Below are 18,050 nucleotides of genomic sequence, written 5' to 3'. Positions count from 1 at the left end.
GGGTAATGTGGCAATGCCTGGGGCCTCTTCTGTTATCACAATTGGTAGGGGAGGATGCTTCTGACATCTAGTGGGTAAAGGCCAGAGATGCTGCTAAACATCTTACAGTGCATATGACAACTCCCCACAACAAAGAATTACCCAGCCTAAAATGTCAACTGTGCTACAGTTAGGAAACCCTGATGCAGCATAACCAAATTGCACATAAACTGACATGACCACTTAGGAAAACTGTTTGGCATTGTTTTCTAATGCTGGACATAAGTATCCTCTATAACCCAGTAATTCCACTCCTAGGAATATATCCAACAAAGACGCATACACAATGCACAAAGAGTCATATAAAAGAATGTTCATATCAGTATTATTGGTAATGGCCAAAAATGGGAAACAACTCAAATGTCTACTAACAGTAAAATGGATAAATTTGTAGGATATTTATATAGCTATGAAAAAGAACAAAAACTATTGCTCTATGATACAAGGATAGCTCTCACATGTTGAGAAAGAAAGCCAGACATAAAAGAAACCATATCATATGATTTTATTTATATCAAATCCAAAAACAGATAAAAATAACGTGTGGTTTTAAGTCAGAATAGTGGCCACCTATTGGGAGAAGGCAGGTAATGAATGAAAGGGGCATGAGTGAAGCCTCTCAGGCAATGCTGCCTTTCCTGAGGGGAGTAATGGCTAGAAGGAGAAATGAATGGGGCTTTGGAAGCAATATTCCATTTCTTGATCGAGAGAGAGGTTACGTGGGTGTGTTTACATTGTAAAAACTCACTGAGATACATATGCACACATACATACACACACAACATTTATATATATATGTACAACTTCAATTTCAAAGTTGACTTAAGAAAAATCAACCTAAGATCTTCTGTCTCATTCCTTAGAAATAAAATGCTGTTTTGACATTTGAGGAAAGAGAACATCCATGTGTGTGAGAAATAAAAAACCTTCTCAAGTGCTAGTTAACTCTGGGCTTATGGGTACCTGTCGTTTGATTGAAACCAATTCCATGTCTAGTTGTCTCAGCACCGTGGTAGCAGCAGTGGCATTGGCGGAAACAGCCTCTACATCTTCTTGAGAAAGAAACATTCCTTTTGGAGGTTTCCTTTTTGCTCTATTTTTAGCTTGTGTACTATGTTTTTCTTTTTTGATCTGAGGAACTGTCTCAGTAGGGGGCACCTGCATGATATACATATTTGATGAATGAGACTCTAAAAAAATTCAAACGCCAAATGAATAGTAATAAGCATATTTCCTTAACATGGCTCCAAACAATCTAAGACAAATACCATGCCATATCATAATTACTATTTACAAACTCTAACAGGCAGTTAACAGACAAACACATTGGCTATCGAACTTCGGCTAGGCAGTTCAAAATGATTCCATTGCTTCTTGTACAGATACATCCATGTTCTATCCCTTTAAGCCTCTGACAATAAGCATTCTTATCTTCTTGTAGTAATATAGGAAGAAAAAAAAACATATTCTCTTCTGGTGAGCTTTGTATATATGAACAAGGAGCTATTTTATCCTAATAGTCCCGAGCAATATAGATGGACATGTGACCACAGAAACAAAAAAGAAAAAATGATTCAGCACATGCACAGAGATCCATTTAAATTCTTTAGAGAAGTTTATAAAAACGTTAACTACAATATGAAACTAGGACTTTTTTATACACTTGTTTTTTTGGACAACACAACTTTTAGGGCAATTGTGAAACCTGCCTCAAAAAACATATGCTGTCAGTTTAAAATGCACGACTCCTGCTAATCTTTTTAAGTGCTTTCTTTAAAATCAAAACCTTCGGAAAGGAAATGCAGTAAAATCTTGGCAAGAAAAGCACAATATCTTACTGGTAACCATTTTAAGAACAAGAAGTTTTTGTAATTGTTCATAATCTCACCTTGCTAGTGTATTTTACATTTGCTGATAAAGCTGAAAATATGTTCAGGCTTTTTGCTTCGTATTTTAAAAGACTGATAAAAAGACCACGCAAACTATGATGGTAGTAATAAGTTCCTGAACAAGTGGTAATAAACAATACATAAAAATACTCATAGGCGATAAACTGTGTTCTGTATAGCACTACGCTGTTTAGTAAAGATCACCTAGTGACCATGTGTCTGTTTTAGTAACATTTTAGTATGTAAAGAAACTAAGATTTAACCATTTTTCTTTTTGAATCAGAAATTGTGCTTCATAAATAAGAATTACAGAAATTAATATAAAACCAAGCCTTTTCTCTTTCATTTAAAATGTTCCATTGAAGAACCTAATAAATAACAATGCATCAAAATAAAGCTCACTAAAAATAGCAGTACAAGTTGATTTCCCAAACAATCTAATTCAGCTAACCCTGACAATGATCTTGTCATTTGGGCACTCATACAAATCACTGGCACGAGTGCTATGAAGAAAGAATGACCAATTTCCAATTTGGTGATAAATACCAAAAGAAGCCTTAAAATATATCTAGAACACTTTGACCCAATAAAATTACTTCTAATGGAAGTAATTGTATTCTAATTCTAATGGAAAAAAATAAGTGCACAAATATTTAGTTATGAGATCAGCATTTCAGCATTGTTTATAATAGCAAAAAGCAGGGGGAAAAACCCATAAAAACCCATGTAAGACTGACTAACTCAACGATGAAAGATTGGCACGAAGGAACAACATAGAGCTATGTAGACAAACATACTTGACATAAAAATATGTTCAAGGTAGAGCAAATTTAAAAGCTTATAAAAAATTAAATATTAAGATCCCATTTTATTATTTTTTTAAAGTGAGTATAGATTCAGAATACATTTCACAGAAGAAGTTGTCTCAAGTCACCAAAATGTTAAGTGATTATTGGTGCTAATATTGTAAACCATTTTTATTTTTTCTTTTTTGATTAGCTGTATTTCCTAACTTTGTCTATAAAAAGGATATATTATTGATGTAATTTTAAAGTTTAGGTATGTTTATATCCTAGTCCCTTTTGTTTTTCCATGTTGTTGTCATCTTTAGAACATTTGAGATAGAGAACCTTTGAGATTTTACTGAAAGTAGACTCTGTCTTCATAAAAACACTTCTATGAACACACACACCAGACATATTCACGCTGGGATTCCATCCTCCAGCCTGAACTGAGGGGCTGATGGGCACCAAAGGGCGAAGGAGCCCTCTCCTCCAGGTACTGTGTGACATCCCATCAGGGCCTGCTGCAGGCCCTGCTGTACTGTGGGGGTTTCCAACCTGTGTCACAGAGCCCTGGCTTTCCTCGGACAGCCCCTGGAGATCCCACATAGGCTTTATTCAATTTTTATGAATGGGCAAAATAATCCGAGACTGAAACTCCCATTTCAAAAGGCTAAGATCATCCAGACACCCCCCTGTTCTCAGTGGACAGTTTACAATAAACAAATGCTATAAATATATATATAAAAAAAGTCATACACAACTGTAGAGAATCGTGGACCCCTTGAATCCAGAAACTAACGACCTCTGACATAATGATTTTTAAGATCTGAGAGATTAAAAACTCACTGTGTGTGAGGCTCACCCTTGTATGATCTATGCTGTTGTTTCTGAGTAACAAGAGGACTTGCACTGAGTCCCCGCGGCCCTGCAGTCTCCTCATGACTGAGCGCGCAGACCGCTGGGGCCAGCTACAGCTTCGAAGGAGACCATGAAGGCTGACAAGAGGAGCCGAGCTCTACCCTGGTCCTCACTAGCACCACTTTCTAACCTAGTGAGCTAATGGCTCAGACAAGAAGGCAGTGAGGACCGCTACCCCAGACCAAATCATCACTGATTAATGCTATTTGTTCCCTTAAAGTTTCCTTTACTCATGTTTCTTGGCAAACAAAATTCTAAGTTCTATAAAGCAAAGTTAGTACTGTTTAAAAAGTCATATCATGATGCCTTGGACATAGCACTTAATACATACTAAGTAGAATAAGTAAGAGGAATGTTTTACTTATAGAACTAGTAATAAAATTTATTTGCCTAAACAATACTAGGGAAGAAGATACCTCCTTTTTGCTTTCCTTGTTTTGATCAATCTCAATGTCAATGGGGTTATTTCCATTTGTTTCTTCCAGTTCATCCTCACTGGAAGACAAGAACAAGTTACTGAAAGATTATTTTGTACTAATTTTAATATACAAATATAAGCAATAAATTGATTTAATGTCAGATTTAATATAAAATTAGTGTATGTTTTCAGACTGCTGAGATACACGTTTTTACAATTCAAATAAAATAATACCAACTCTATAGTCTTTTAGTCTAAATGATGAAAAGAACATTAAAGTAGGTTTCCGACTCCCAAACTGGGCCTAGAAAACTGCTGCTTTACATTTGTAAAGTGTTTCCTCTAACTGAAAATAGCAAGTTTAAGACATTTACTTTATTTCCCCGTAATTAGCTAGTGGAGGTCTGGGGCATGATCATTAGACATAACTGAGAAATTATTTAAGAATAAAGTCCGACTGCATCGAGAGCAAATTCACAACAAGTCAACATTCACGTTCAAGTCCCAGCCGTCTGCTCATGACTACACGAGTCCCAGGGTGGGAGAGGCTGTTTGGTGGCCTAGATAACTGGTATTTTAAATTAATTTTAAAAAGAACACTCACAGTGATACAGTACTTCAAATGCTTTTGTTTATATGCTTCCATGTAGTATTTCTTATTAAAAAAAGAAAAGAGCTCTGTGGTAGGTAGGTCTTTTACCAAGCAAATGAGAACGCTAAGGCTGACGAGTCAAGCAGCCTGCCCCAGTTTCCCACAGTTACAACCACCTGAACAGAACACTCAGGTTTTCCAATGTCAACATTCCACTCTGTCTCAGGAATCCATGCCACGTGACTATGCCCACTGCCTAGGCCTTCTCCCCACCCACCCCCCAGGGCCAAGGGGGGAAGCAGTTCTGGCTGAGGAAAGAGTGTCCAAGAGGAGAAAGCGCCTGGGGCAGAGGGAATTTCTCCCAGTCCCTGCCATTACTTTCACAGGCAAGTCTCGTTAGAAAGACAACAAGCTCTCAGGTGCTACTGCCATGGCTCATGTGCACCTCCTCTGTCTGCATCCTGATAGTGGTGAAGGTGCACACGGGAGGTGGGAGCACAGCAGTTCTCAGCACCCTTGGAAGTCACGCAAAGAAAAGCGCCTGGGAAGTGAGAACGGAGGCGTGTCAACAACGCGCTTATCATTTCATATGCAAGGATAACAATCTCCATCTATTTCTTAACTTAATTCTGAGCTCATCTTAGTAGACTGCACCTGTTTGTAGTAATAGACTTAATTTATAAATGGTAACTAGACCTAACAAACAATGGAAATAAATTTTAAGCAAAAGTTGCTGCGACACTAAAAACAAATTCAGTAGTGTTTGCTGCTTTTCTTTGGTTATGAAGAGTACCGATCCATAAATAGACCCACTCATGTATGCTACAGACCAAAAAACATGCAGATCTATTAAGGTCAACAATTTTATAGAATCTTACAGCTGGAGAGTGCTTTGGAGATGTTTTCAGCATCACTCTCATTTTATACTTGGGCCCAGAGATTTGAATTCTCCAAAATTGATACTCAGCTCTCAATATGTTCCCACATGTTACTCTCTTTCATTTGAAATCATAAAAACTCTCCTGAGACGGAGCCATGGAGATCATGCAGTTTATCTTCCTTCATTTTATTTTGTATTACCAATTTATAAATATGACACACTATAGAAAGTGTGAAAAATATAATTTTAAAAAGCCACCTATATTCCCACCAACTTAACAAAACCACCATTCTGTTTGTGTACTGCCTTCTGGACTTGAAGCATCTTCATTTTAGGGGTGAGGAAACTGAGGCTTGGGGAAGAAGCAGACTGAACTCACCTGCCTGTGAGTATACAAGCTGAACTTTCAGAGTCGAGGCCAGAACCTACCACTGCGTGAGAGTACATGGCCATTTCCACTACTCTGCGCTGTTTACAAGACTGAGGAAGTGATCTAAGATGTATCCTACTCACTAAGCTATCATTACAACTAACATCCTTACTAAGAAATCATAAAATATTTCTTTCTTACTCACATACACGAAAGAGAGTCAAAAAAGGGAAGAAAGAAATCTAAACTGTATCGTCATCTTTTAACATACCAACATAAAAACATGTCAAATGAATCTTGTATAAGCATACCAAATAAATTTCAACCTAGGAAATAATAGCTTCCTTTTTATTAAAAGGAGACATCCTCAAGGGGCACAAAAGAATACATGGGAAAGGTCATTCATTCAGAATGAAGTTTATTGACTGGAGGAAGAATGGGGAGAAAAACTACCCCAAGAATACAACCCTCACTCGTTAATACAGTTCACAAACATTTAGCTGAAGAACATTGTGTAAGTCTTGGTTCCACCAGGAAGGTACTGGGGAAATCCAGTCACTCCACCTTTCCCTTGTGTATCCACCAGTTGTTAGAAATTCTAGTGACTCAAAAGACTCCCATTAAGTGGTGAGACAACACCCCCAGGCACATACTGACCTTTCTTCCCGCTCCCGTTTCTGTTTCCGAGCATGGCGATCCATCACGCTGGTTTTAGTCCTAGTCTTCTTCCAAGAGTAGTAAAATTTCACCAGACTTGCTATAGATTTATCAGGAAGCTAAATATAAAAAACGAGTTGGTTTAGATTTAACGCTAATCTTTAAAAATGAAATGTGTTTAGATACATTTAATAAGGATCACTTTGACATATTCAGAAATGTCATAAATCACAGCCCTTTTTCTCTAATGAAAAACTTCGTAAAAGAATTCTCATTAATACATTTTCAAATTACTGAAGTTTGACTGTAAGTGAAACTTAGCCCATGAAAGATTGTAAAGTCAGTTTAAGATAAATCAGAGTTTTCACACACCTAAAGTTTCTAACATAACTTTTTGGTTATTTTTTTAAAATTCATTTTAGCACTAATATAACCATCAATAAGATTCATGCCAAGAGTCCACCAGATAGGTTTCCAGAACGCAAAAGATAAGCAAAACTTCCCCAAGCAGAAAGGGCCCCAGATGCTCCACCTCATCAAATAACTGTCAAAGATCCTTTCCACTGGACTAATCTGGGGAGCCCGACAAGAGAGACTGGGGTGGGGGTGGGGGAAGGGGCTGACTTATGGCCATCAAGCTGGGAAGTGCTAGGAAATGCTTCACTCCTGTAATTTGAAGACTCTCATCCACCCAGCAGTATGAGTGAGGTGCTTTTTCTAAAGGGTGCTGTATTAAAAATGGCAATATTCATGCTTGTAGATGATAGCCCTATCCCTCAGGCATGCTGCAGAGGAGACAGGCTAGGGGAAGAAAAAACATCAATGGTCTCATCTACTCACCATCTGTTGGATTCTATGAAAAGTTTTCCCATGAAAACTAAAGGCTTGCTCAAACAAGACTTTATCTTCCACAGTCCACTCATCTGGGAAGGGGGTAAAGTTGGGCAAATCAGCCAATGATTTTTCAATATTATGCTTATGCCAAAAGAGCATCCCAAGAGCCTAGAAAAATAGCATCATTGAAATTTTAGACCAAAGACGTGAATGAAACATTAAAATGGAAATGAGGTTGGCAAAAGGAGAGTGTGTGCTTCTTTACACCCAGACGAATTAACAGTTAACTCATATATTGCCAAATGGCAGACGCTGACATATGCCTACGCTAAGCCATTTGTCTCACAAGCCCTATGGGGTAAGTCCCACTAGCCTCACTTCACAAATGAGAATACGGAGGCCCTGAGAAATTAACTAACTTGCCAGTGGTCATGGTGCTAGTAAGTGGCAGAAGCAGCGTGGCTCTAGAATCCGTGCTGTTCAAGGGTCACGCTCTAATACCTTTCTATAGGAAAAGACAAAGTAATTTACAAAAGCAATCAATTGTTTTGTTATTCTTTCGCCAAAAAAACTAAAATGTAAAATTTTTTTTCATCTCAGAAAGGAAAAAAATACACAAATGGGTGAAGAACAAATAAGAAACAAGAGAGACAATTCAGGAATAGTTTCCTGAGAAAATTTTCTGTATTACAATTCTAAAGTGAAAATGATCATACTTTTGAAGATGTGAATTCTTAAAAATTCATACAAGTATAGTTAGCAATCACCCAATAATATTTACACTTTCTAAACAGGATAAAAAAATCGATGATTTTCTGAGCAACTTTGTGAAGTTCATGAGTAGGGTTTGGAAAAAGAGAAGCACACATTTCTTGCTTTTAGAGATTCTGGAACTATCTTATTATAATCAGCTTTTCTAACAGTTCTATCAGGGTAGAATAATTAAAAGTAAAGCCCATGCTAAAAGAACAGTCTAATATTATACAATCTAAATTAGTCGTACCCTTAGTCACTAGGATAAATGGGAAATGTTAGCAACTTACAGGCTGTGACATCTAGCTCAATGCCAAGGAAAGCACTAATCCAACTTACTGTGCTAATTTTTAAAATAACAATTAGAAATAAAGCTGAAATAAAATATCACACTTTCGAAGAAAAATTAATCTTGTGGGTTTCTCATTAGTAGGTTCCAAACAGTTTTTGAAAGAAAACTTTAGCCAAATCTTACAACCTGAAAGTGATTCAAAACATTTAATATTAGGGGCCGGCCCCATGGCCGAGTGGTTAAGTTCACGCGCTCCACTTCAGGAGCCCAGGGTTTCGCTGGTTCAGATCCTGGGCGTGGACATGGCACGGCTCATCAAGCCATGCTGAGGTGGTGTCCCACATGCCACAACCAGAGGCACTGACAACAAGAATATACAACTATGTACGGGGAGCTTTGGGGAGGAAAAGACGACAACGAAGGAAAAAAAAGAAGACTGGCAACGGTTGTTAGCTCAGGTGCCAAGCTTAAAAAAAAAAAACAACAATATTAAAGCACTGTAGGTCTGAGGGTGACAACATAAGTCAAGAAAAAAATCACACAACCACAAGAATGACAAACACATCACATATTCAAATAAGAAAGCATTATGCCCAAGTATCCAGCACCTCAGAACCGCTGCTCTCTTAAATACTTCAGGCCTGCAGAAATACAGATGCCTTTCAAATCAAAGGCATCTCAGAGGGTAAAAATGGGACCTGAGCCTTGTATAATACTGCTAATAACCACCAAAAAAATAGCTAATGAGGAAACACTAATACTGAACACAGGAACAAAAAAATTTTAATGGGTGAGCTATAAAAACCATCTTTAACAACAAAAGAAAACCAAGTCATTACCTGTTCCATGTTGTACCCATGCTTCTCTTTGGCAATGGCAATGTATTCATCCACTGAAAGACAGGACAAGAGGCCAGTGAACAAACCGAGGAACAGAGCACAGTCTATGAGCACTAGAACTGTTATGGTGTGTATGTATTTCAGGCCAGCCATGCACAAGAATAACAATAAAGAACAGACAGTAATAAAACAGAATCATATAATATGATCCCATTATGAATCTTACATACATAAATCCCACAGGGAAATGGCTGAAAATATACTCAAACATTAACAGTACTTCTCTCTGGATGGTAAGATTATGATTTTTTTAAAATTTGGTTCTACTTAAATTTTCTATGGTAAGTATTACTTTGGTACTTTGAAAATAATTATTCAGAAATAAAAAAGAAATATTAAACGGGGGTTCATTTTTAGTCTCAGCTGAGGTCGAAGAACAAGCAACCTATTTTTAAGTAAAAAAAAAATCTAAGAGATAAATTATCTGACCCAATGCCTGGTATTTGCTTTCCACCTCCAACACAAGGAGGCAGCGCCAGCTTTCCAGCATAAGGAAAACACCCCGGAAAACGAACTGACTCAATCTCCAGAAGCAGCTGCCACCTCCAGAGATGAATCTACTTCCCCTCTGCATGTTCTAGTCTTTCTTCCAGAAGAATAAGAGACTACTAATCAATAGCACTTCCTTAAATTCATGTATGTCTTTTCTTTATAAATTACAAAAATAACACAAGCTCAAAAAAAAAAGTAGCATATGATTGTATGAAACAAACGGTAAAATTCCCACTAGCCCCGGTCCCTTCTCTCCCCCAAACCTCACTCTCCAGGTGCCATGAGCTGAGAAAAGAGGCTCAGAGTGGTTCACTTACCCACCGTTACACAAACAGAAGAAACGTAATAAAAGTCAGAGCTTCTAAGTCTCAGTAGGCTATTCAATTATACCACAACCATCCTTCCTAATCGTGGTACAGCTGACAACCAATTTAGGAAAAAGAAATCAGCTTTGAAAAAGAATTCAAACTCTTTTATTGGCATGTATTCTAATACTAGGAGAAAAAATGTTCCACTGACAAAAGAAAAAGTCAATTTAATTCAAACAGTAACTATACATAGTGCAACTCAATATGAATTTCAATACTAAGGCACTAATTTTCAATTTCCTTTTTTAACATTTAAAATATTTACAAACTGAATGGTTACTTCACTCAGAATATAGTAAAATTCCAATTTACCTGAGAGTCAGTCAATGACAAACTAAATAACTTAGTTTGTTACAAAAATCAAAACTGGTGATTTTAAAAATGGGGGAGCAAATTATTCAGAAGTGGTCCCTTACTTATTACTTCACAATAGGGTGGATTTTCCCAAATAAGAGAAAAATGTTCTGAAGTCCTCCCCCCCAAAAAAGGGGAGGGGGCTAACATAAGATGAGGCTGCACAAAGGCGGCTTGGCACACCTGGCCAGAGCTCTGCTGAGACGCGTGGAGGCTCACGCCGGAGGAGACCCAGATGCAAGTGGTAGCACGCTAGACTCCGGGGGATGGACTGCAAGTCAGATGATAAAAACTAGATAATGAGATGTGTTCAAGGCAAGAATATGTAAGGGGAGAGCAAAACAGTCTACAGTGAACTAAGGGTCAATCCTAGATAAGGTCTGCTTTAAGGGTTCCTTCTTTTAATAAATATTTGGTGAATGAACAATAAACAAACCTCAAACTTCTGCTGTACAATCTCAACTCTGTGAGCATACCCATTTCCAGACACCACTGTTTATCTTAGGCGAGTAAGGAACGTGTGATGTGTGCACAGTCAGCAGTCAGTCACATGATCTTTAAGCAAGTAAATGCACAGGCGTAATGAGCGATGCAGGAGGCCCTGAAGTGGGCTGCCACTGGCCCTGCCCACAGTTCTTGGGGCAGAATCCATTCTGCTACATCAGTAGCAGGCTCCATTAAGCCTGTCTCCATTGTCTCCACACAGAGGTAGCTAAAAAATTACAAGAGAAACAAAAGCATTCTTTGATACTATTCTATTTTCATCTGCTCCTTTGTTTTTTAACATAACAATTAGCTAGTGGTAGGAATAGTAAAAGAGACTAAAACAGTGGATTCAGGTTGCTGCAGCTAAGGTCGGATATAACATCTGCCATGTCGTAAACAGCAGGTATTCTTACTAAAGGGGCCTTCAAAATCACACATCTTTTAGATTTCCTTGGAGAACATCCGAAGACTCAATTCTAAAGCAAAGGAAGAAAGAACTCTGTCACAGCCAATCAAAGGAAGAAAGAACTCTATCACAGCCAATCAAATGAAGAAAGAACTCTGTCACAGCCAATCAAAGGAAGAAAGAACTCTGTCACAGCCAATCAAAGGAAGTTACTTGGTGTGTGTACCAGGTGGCTCTAAGGTGTGATGAAATAATATATGGGGAAAGCCTCGCAACTTGAAGAGAATTACCATCTGGTACCTACTAGCAAAAAAACAATTTTTCATTCCTTTAATTTTCCCCAATAGCCAACAAATATTAGACAAACATTTGCTGAACGAATGCTGGGGCTGCTGTGGTACATACAACGTCAACATTTCAGGTCCTTTTTCCAGCAAGTTAAAAGGCAGCACACAGGTTCGGTATGGGGTAAGAAAGACCCAGGTTAAATCTTGACTCTGTCTCTTGACAAAATGAGTTCACAGAGAGTGGAGCCTGACACACGGTAAGCACTATATTCAAGATTTTGTTAGCTTACAACTTCCTTGACCTGTCCCGGAAGTAGCTCTCACCAGTAAAGAGGGGTTATCACCTAACTGTGAAAACTACACCACAGTAGGAATTCCTTTTCCCCCCTCCTCCTCACGAAATGTTTTAGACTAGAGTTAATCCAGAATATAGCCATGTGCACAAATAATGCTGCTGACAGGCCTTGTCTCTTACTGCCATCTTACTCTACAAAGTCCTCAGCTCTTTTTCTTTAATAACACGGGACATGGCTACCTACCGTAGTTTCTAGAATCCCCAATGCCTTCCCCACCAGCTACCCTACTGCTTTGCAGAGCATGCCAATAGCTGCTGATAGGACGTGATGAAAATGGAGCGTGTGCATATTTCAAAACCTCCCATGTGGTTTCCTTAAGCAAAAATACGCTTTCAACCCACAAAAATAAAATCCACTCACAACTGTCCTCATAAAAACCAAAGGATAACCAGATGCTTAAGGTGGTGGATAAAAGATGAAACAGGAAGGGAAGCGAGAGAAATACAAGCTATCTGAGACAAACTGCTCTGAAGCAAAGAAAACAGGGACCCTTGGGGACTTTCCCAATACTTTCTTATCTCTGGCAACAATAATCTTGATTTTGCCTCTATAAGATTAAAGGTTAACCAGAGTCAATCCCAACCTTGGGGTAAGGAGGCACTTTAGGCAGAGAGTCATTAAGTAAGCTGTGATCAGGACAATGAGCAAAGTTTGTGTGGCTAAGGAAATGCCAGGACATTTCCATGGGCCTGGGCCTGGGCATTTGCACCCACCAGCCCTCCCCAATGCACAGGCGCAGTAGCAGGGAGTCATCTGGGTGCAAGAAGCAGCAAGCTTGCCTTGTGCAGCTTAGCTGACATTCCACTCTGTCAGACAGAAGCAGAAGCATCAGTCACTGGGTTAAGTATACTCTGCTTTAAAAACAATTCTATACCACTGCATAATGCAATATTTTTAAAAACTTGAAAACCCCTAGGAAACCACCAAGGAGAACTGTCTAATCTTAGATTAGGATGGACAAAGACACGCGCCACTCTGACTGTTTAAGTACACACACTGTACAAACCGCTGGTTTTTTTGATAAGAACTTACTCTTATGGAAACAATAGGTGAATGAGTTATATCTTGAAGGTAACATCGCTTAATGGTAGAGTGTGTGTGAGATTCATCAAGAAAACTTACAAAATTCCTAAAACCTAGTCAAACATTTATTGAACTAGCCTTATTATGTACAGAACACTGTACAAAGTAGATATAAAATACACACACAAAAAAAGATTTCCTGCAGTAGCTTGAAACAATATCCAGGTAACAGAAGAGAACACAAATACATAAAATAACAGTGTAGATGTAGGATAGCATGCGGGAATGCCAGGCAATCAGTAAGTGACGATAATGATGAGGATAAATCAAGAAAAGCTTCCTAAAGATTCAACAGCCATACTGACTAAGCTATATTGAGTAACAGTAGCTAAAATCTGAGAATTTGCTACATGCCAGCCAGTATTCTCAGCTCTTTACAAGGATTATCTTTTTAATCCTCTCCAATAATTCTATTATCATTTCCATTCACAAATGAAGAAACTGAGGCTCAGAAAAGTTAGGAAATTCGGCCAGGGTCACACAGCTGGTAAACAGCAGAAACAGGACTTATATACACTCAGAGTGTCTGATCCCAGGACCCATGGCATTAAACCTCTAAACGCTACCCTATCTCATGAAGACAGCAGATAGAGGGAGAAGGGCACTTCAGGTAAAAGTTTCCAAGCTATGGAGAACTGAGCAGGGCTAATCAATACAGTCTATCTAGCTTGGACGCAGTTAAGAAAACAGAACCATGGTTGACAAGGGAAGTGACAGAAACCAAGGGTAACAGGCAAACGGCTCCCTTGTATTAGGCTTCATTTGTTTCTATACTCTTGTTTTAATCCAATGAAACTAAACGCCCTTCGTGCCTTTAGTAAGAGTCTCAAATTCAACCGCAAAAAAGGGGAAGAACCACAGCAACCTTAACTCACCCCTTCCCTCTCCCTGGAGACTGCAGAGATTCAGAACACCTTGTGATCTTGCATATTCTATGCAGAGCAAGAGGCTGCCATCATAAGGTGGGATGAGGACAAAGCTATAGCCTTAATACCGCTTTTAAAAGATTTTGTTCTCGTAACATTTGCAGCAGCATTAGGTACTATAAAGGAAACATGGCACCAATTTCTTTCTCATAACTCAAACTGAGCATTCCAAAATTTTCTTCAAGAATATGATAAATATCGTGGCACGTCCTTTTATTATTAAAATAAGAAATGAATTATCACTGTAACTCACGGAGAATCAAAATGAGCTTAAATCATTTAAGTAAAGCAAGCATGCCACCTGGTGGGCACAGGCATTACTGCAGTTAACATGTCAATGGTCCCTCCAAATATCTTCGGTGGGAAAAAAGGGCGCAAGAAACAAGATAAGCCAGGGAGGCTCTGCCAGAGTATAATATAATGAACCAGTCCTTCCAAGTCAGTAATAAAATGCACATTCTTTGTGAAAATGCTATATCTTAGTGTAGTTTTGCTAAAATCCTTCTTTATAGAAAGCCCCCCCCTACCCACTGCACCCTAGTAAATACTACAAAATCCAACCCATAGACAATCTGATCAAGCAGAAATAAGAAATATGAATACCCTACAGTAAGCCATACACATTTCAATTCAGCTTCTGGCATCTATTTCTACCTAATCTACATCTCTACATCCCCCCTCTATCCAGTATTATGACTTTTGATAAGCTCTAACGCCCTCTCTGTGACTCAGTTTCCTTATCAGTACAAGAGTGGATTGATTATTATGATTTAAAAAGTACTTTCCAGGGCTAAACATTTTATGAGTAAACTGAAAAAGTTTTTAGTGTTAACTTTAAACTTTTATGGTGTGCATTAAAAAAAAATTCAATAAAAAAAGGTTAAGAGCATTCCCCCTCCCCCCCCTTTACTCCAGTACTTACATATTGGTGCATCCTCCAGAAAGGCATATGTAGAATCTTTCATATCTTAAAAACTGATCATTACTAGAAGGACACTTAGCTGTGACTAATTAACCACTTCTCTCCTTAAAATTGCCCAAAGCCCATAGTGAAGAATAAAATCCGTGTAGTGACACACTATCCCCTTGCATCTCTTTCACATCAAGTCAACTTTCTTTTTTTAAGGAAGACTGGCTCTGAGCTAACATCCGTGCCAGTCATCCTCTACTTTAGATGTGGCATGCCCGCCACAGCATGGCTTGATAATCGGTGCGTACGTCTGCACGTGGGATCTGAACCAGTGAACCCCAGGCAGCTGAAGCAGAGAGCTCAAACTTAACTGCTACGTCACTGGGCTCACTCCTCAAGTCAACTTTCTTAATGCCTGAGTCCGTCCAGAGGTAACTGTGTACTCAAGACAATTTCATTTGCTCTCATATATGTTTTGCTTTGTACAATGTAAGCTGAAAGAAGGAATCACGCTCAAACAAGGTCTGCATCTCCCTTAACTAAAGGCAACACTCCCTGACATCACAAGAGAAAAAAAAAACAAAGACTGACACTGTTGACTCACCCATAACCTCACAGCAGACTACACTGGAAAGCACCCCGGACCATGAATCAAAGTCCTTGGTTTTGGAACTTACCAGGAACTTGCAGGCTAACCTATTTCCTCGCCTATAAAACAAGAGTAAAATAAGATATCCTGCTCTAATCCTGCACTAAGTAGTAGAGGAGTCAAAATAAACAAATGTAAAGTATTACTAAAATTAATTCCTTCATAAACATTTGTAAGATTCAACTAGAGCTAAGGGGTGCAATGTAGAACCACAGATGTAGGAGACAAACCAAACCCAGTCCTTGAGCTCCAACAGAGCTGCGCTCTAATTCAGCACTTCTCAATCCTGACCGCTGAGAACCACCTGATAAACTTCTTCAAAATACTGACTCTTGGGCCCCACCCTGTTTCATGCATGTACACGTAGGTGTGCATACATGTGTGTACGCATGCATGTTTACGTATGTGTATGTATGGGCATGGATGCATATGCATACTTTATGCAAATATCTAGTTTTTATAAAGTATGGTGTCACAGAGAAAAGCATACACAAAAGGGCCCAGCTTGGTGAATTTCAGAAAATGAAACACCTAGAGCAAGGAAACAATCGACTGCACACTAGATGCTTTTGGTTTGTTTTTACAATCCTCCCACGTGACTATGGTGGGCCAGTTTTGAGAATCAATGGATTAGAACATAATATTAATGTATAAAGATCATGGATTTGATAACATTCCCCATTTTAATGTGATAAAAATCATCCCAACAAGCACAAAACTTTAAGGTTTTTGTATTACAAATATTATGACAATATCAGAACCACCGAAACAAGAAGAAATGTGTATTCTACGTTACTACTATATAAAATGAGATGTGTGAATTTGTGAGTTGTGAATGTCAATCACACAAAAAAATTTCCTCTCAGTGACTTATGAGGTTCTTTTTAAAATTATCTATTTCAGGCCCACCTCCTGCTGAGGGGTTATGAGCAGGGGAGGAAGGGTGGTCAGAAGGAGGATTTAGAATTCTGCAAATCCTGGCAACTCCTTATAGCTTGTATACACCTTATAGCTTGTATACAAATCTTACTTCATAGACACATTTGCCCTTTACCTAGGTTTGAAAAGGCAGGGTTATACAATGGTCCTGCCCTCACTACAATCCACCTGTGTACAAGGACACAGGAAAGAGGGGTCCTAAGTGAGATTCAAATGGCCAAGGGAAACACAGAGGGAGGCTAGGTTATAGGAAGTGCACAGGGATATAAGGCTCTGCCCACCACAAACTTTAGACAAGTCACTTCCCCTGTGCAGGCCCCTGTTTCTTTGGCTCTGAAAATGGAAGTTAAACCGCACAGTGGTATAATGAGAATATAGGGGCATGTGTGTTGGGAGGGGGCAGGTATTCCCATTGTAAATCCTATCATTTTCAATGCTTGAATCTTGAGGGGGTGGGAGATGGTTTCCTCACCCAGTAAAAGAAACCTGTGCTTTCAAAGTTGGTTGCAGAAGGGTGACATTTTATAATAAACTAATATGTTTTACATTTAATTATTCTCCTCTGATTCAATAAATCTTTCAGCCCTACTGTGTGCCCAGTGTTGCTTAATACAGCCATGATTAAAACAGTCAGTCTCTGCCTTCATAGAACTCAGTGTGGCTGGAGAGAAATAATTACACAAACAATTAATCCCAATTGTCATAAGTGCCAGAGAAAAAGAACTATGAATGCACTTAACTGGGAAACCTGATCCACAGAATTGAGGAAGGTTTTTGTTTCTACTGGAAAAGGATATTATAAATTCCTGCCTACTCATGTGTTATTTCTAATAGGGAAGAATCGAAAAAATATAAATTAGTCAAGAATAAGGATGTGGTTAAAAAAATTAAGGTGTACGATAGGATATTATTCAGGATCAATACTCAGTTTAATTTTTCATCATGGGAAAATTAAAGTTGAAAAACTATTACATACAGTATGATCCATTTGTGCTTAAAATTCGAGTACACATAAGCACACAGAAAAGATATGAAAGCAAAATTTTAATGTGGTTACAGCCACAAGATAAGGTGAAGGAATTATGGACTATTTTTAATAATAAAAACAGGGGCTGGCCCGTAACTGAGTGGTTAAGTTCACACGCTCCGCTTCAGGGGGCCCAGGATTTTCCCAGTTCAGATCCTGGGCTTGGACATGGCACCGCTCATCAAGCCATGCTGAAGCGGAATCCCACATGCCACAACTAAAAATATACAACTATGTACTGGGGGGCTTTAGGGAGAAAAAGGAGAAATAAAAATAATAATAATAAAAACAAGCTTCATGTATATATGTAATTTCTTTTCTGAACCATTTCAAAATGCCCTACATTATGGCCCTGTACTCTTAAATATTCAGCATACGTTTTCTAAGAGTAGGCATATTGTTTTACATAACCACAGAACAGTAAATTTAGCATTGAAACAA

At 38.6% G+C, this 18,050-nt stretch overlaps 1 protein-coding gene across 2 annotated transcripts in view; it reads right to left on the bottom strand.

Moving 5' to 3' along the window:
* Positions 1-18,050, bottom strand: part of RCOR1 (REST corepressor 1) — a 129,778-nt gene that overhangs the window by 20,215 nt on the left and 91,513 nt on the right. For both annotated transcript variants that reach the window (XM_070514352.1, XM_070514353.1), the window contains exons 4-8: positions 9,267-9,319; positions 7,389-7,550; positions 6,549-6,667; positions 4,048-4,126; positions 1,003-1,197 (exon numbers count right to left, since the gene is read on the bottom strand). In XM_070514352.1, coding sequence (XP_070370453.1) covers positions 1,003-1,197; positions 4,048-4,126; positions 6,549-6,667; positions 7,389-7,550; positions 9,267-9,319 — 608 coding nt within the window. The remainder of the gene's footprint in view (positions 1-1,002; positions 1,198-4,047; positions 4,127-6,548; positions 6,668-7,388; positions 7,551-9,266; positions 9,320-18,050) is intronic.

This window comes from Equus asinus, chromosome 7 (assembly GCF_041296235.1).
Source record: "Equus asinus isolate D_3611 breed Donkey chromosome 7, EquAss-T2T_v2, whole genome shotgun sequence".
Lineage (NCBI taxonomy): Eukaryota > Metazoa > Chordata > Mammalia > Perissodactyla > Equidae > Equus > Equus asinus.
Note: the sequence above shows the minus strand (reverse complement) of the source record. Positions and strands in the feature narration are given on the sequence as shown.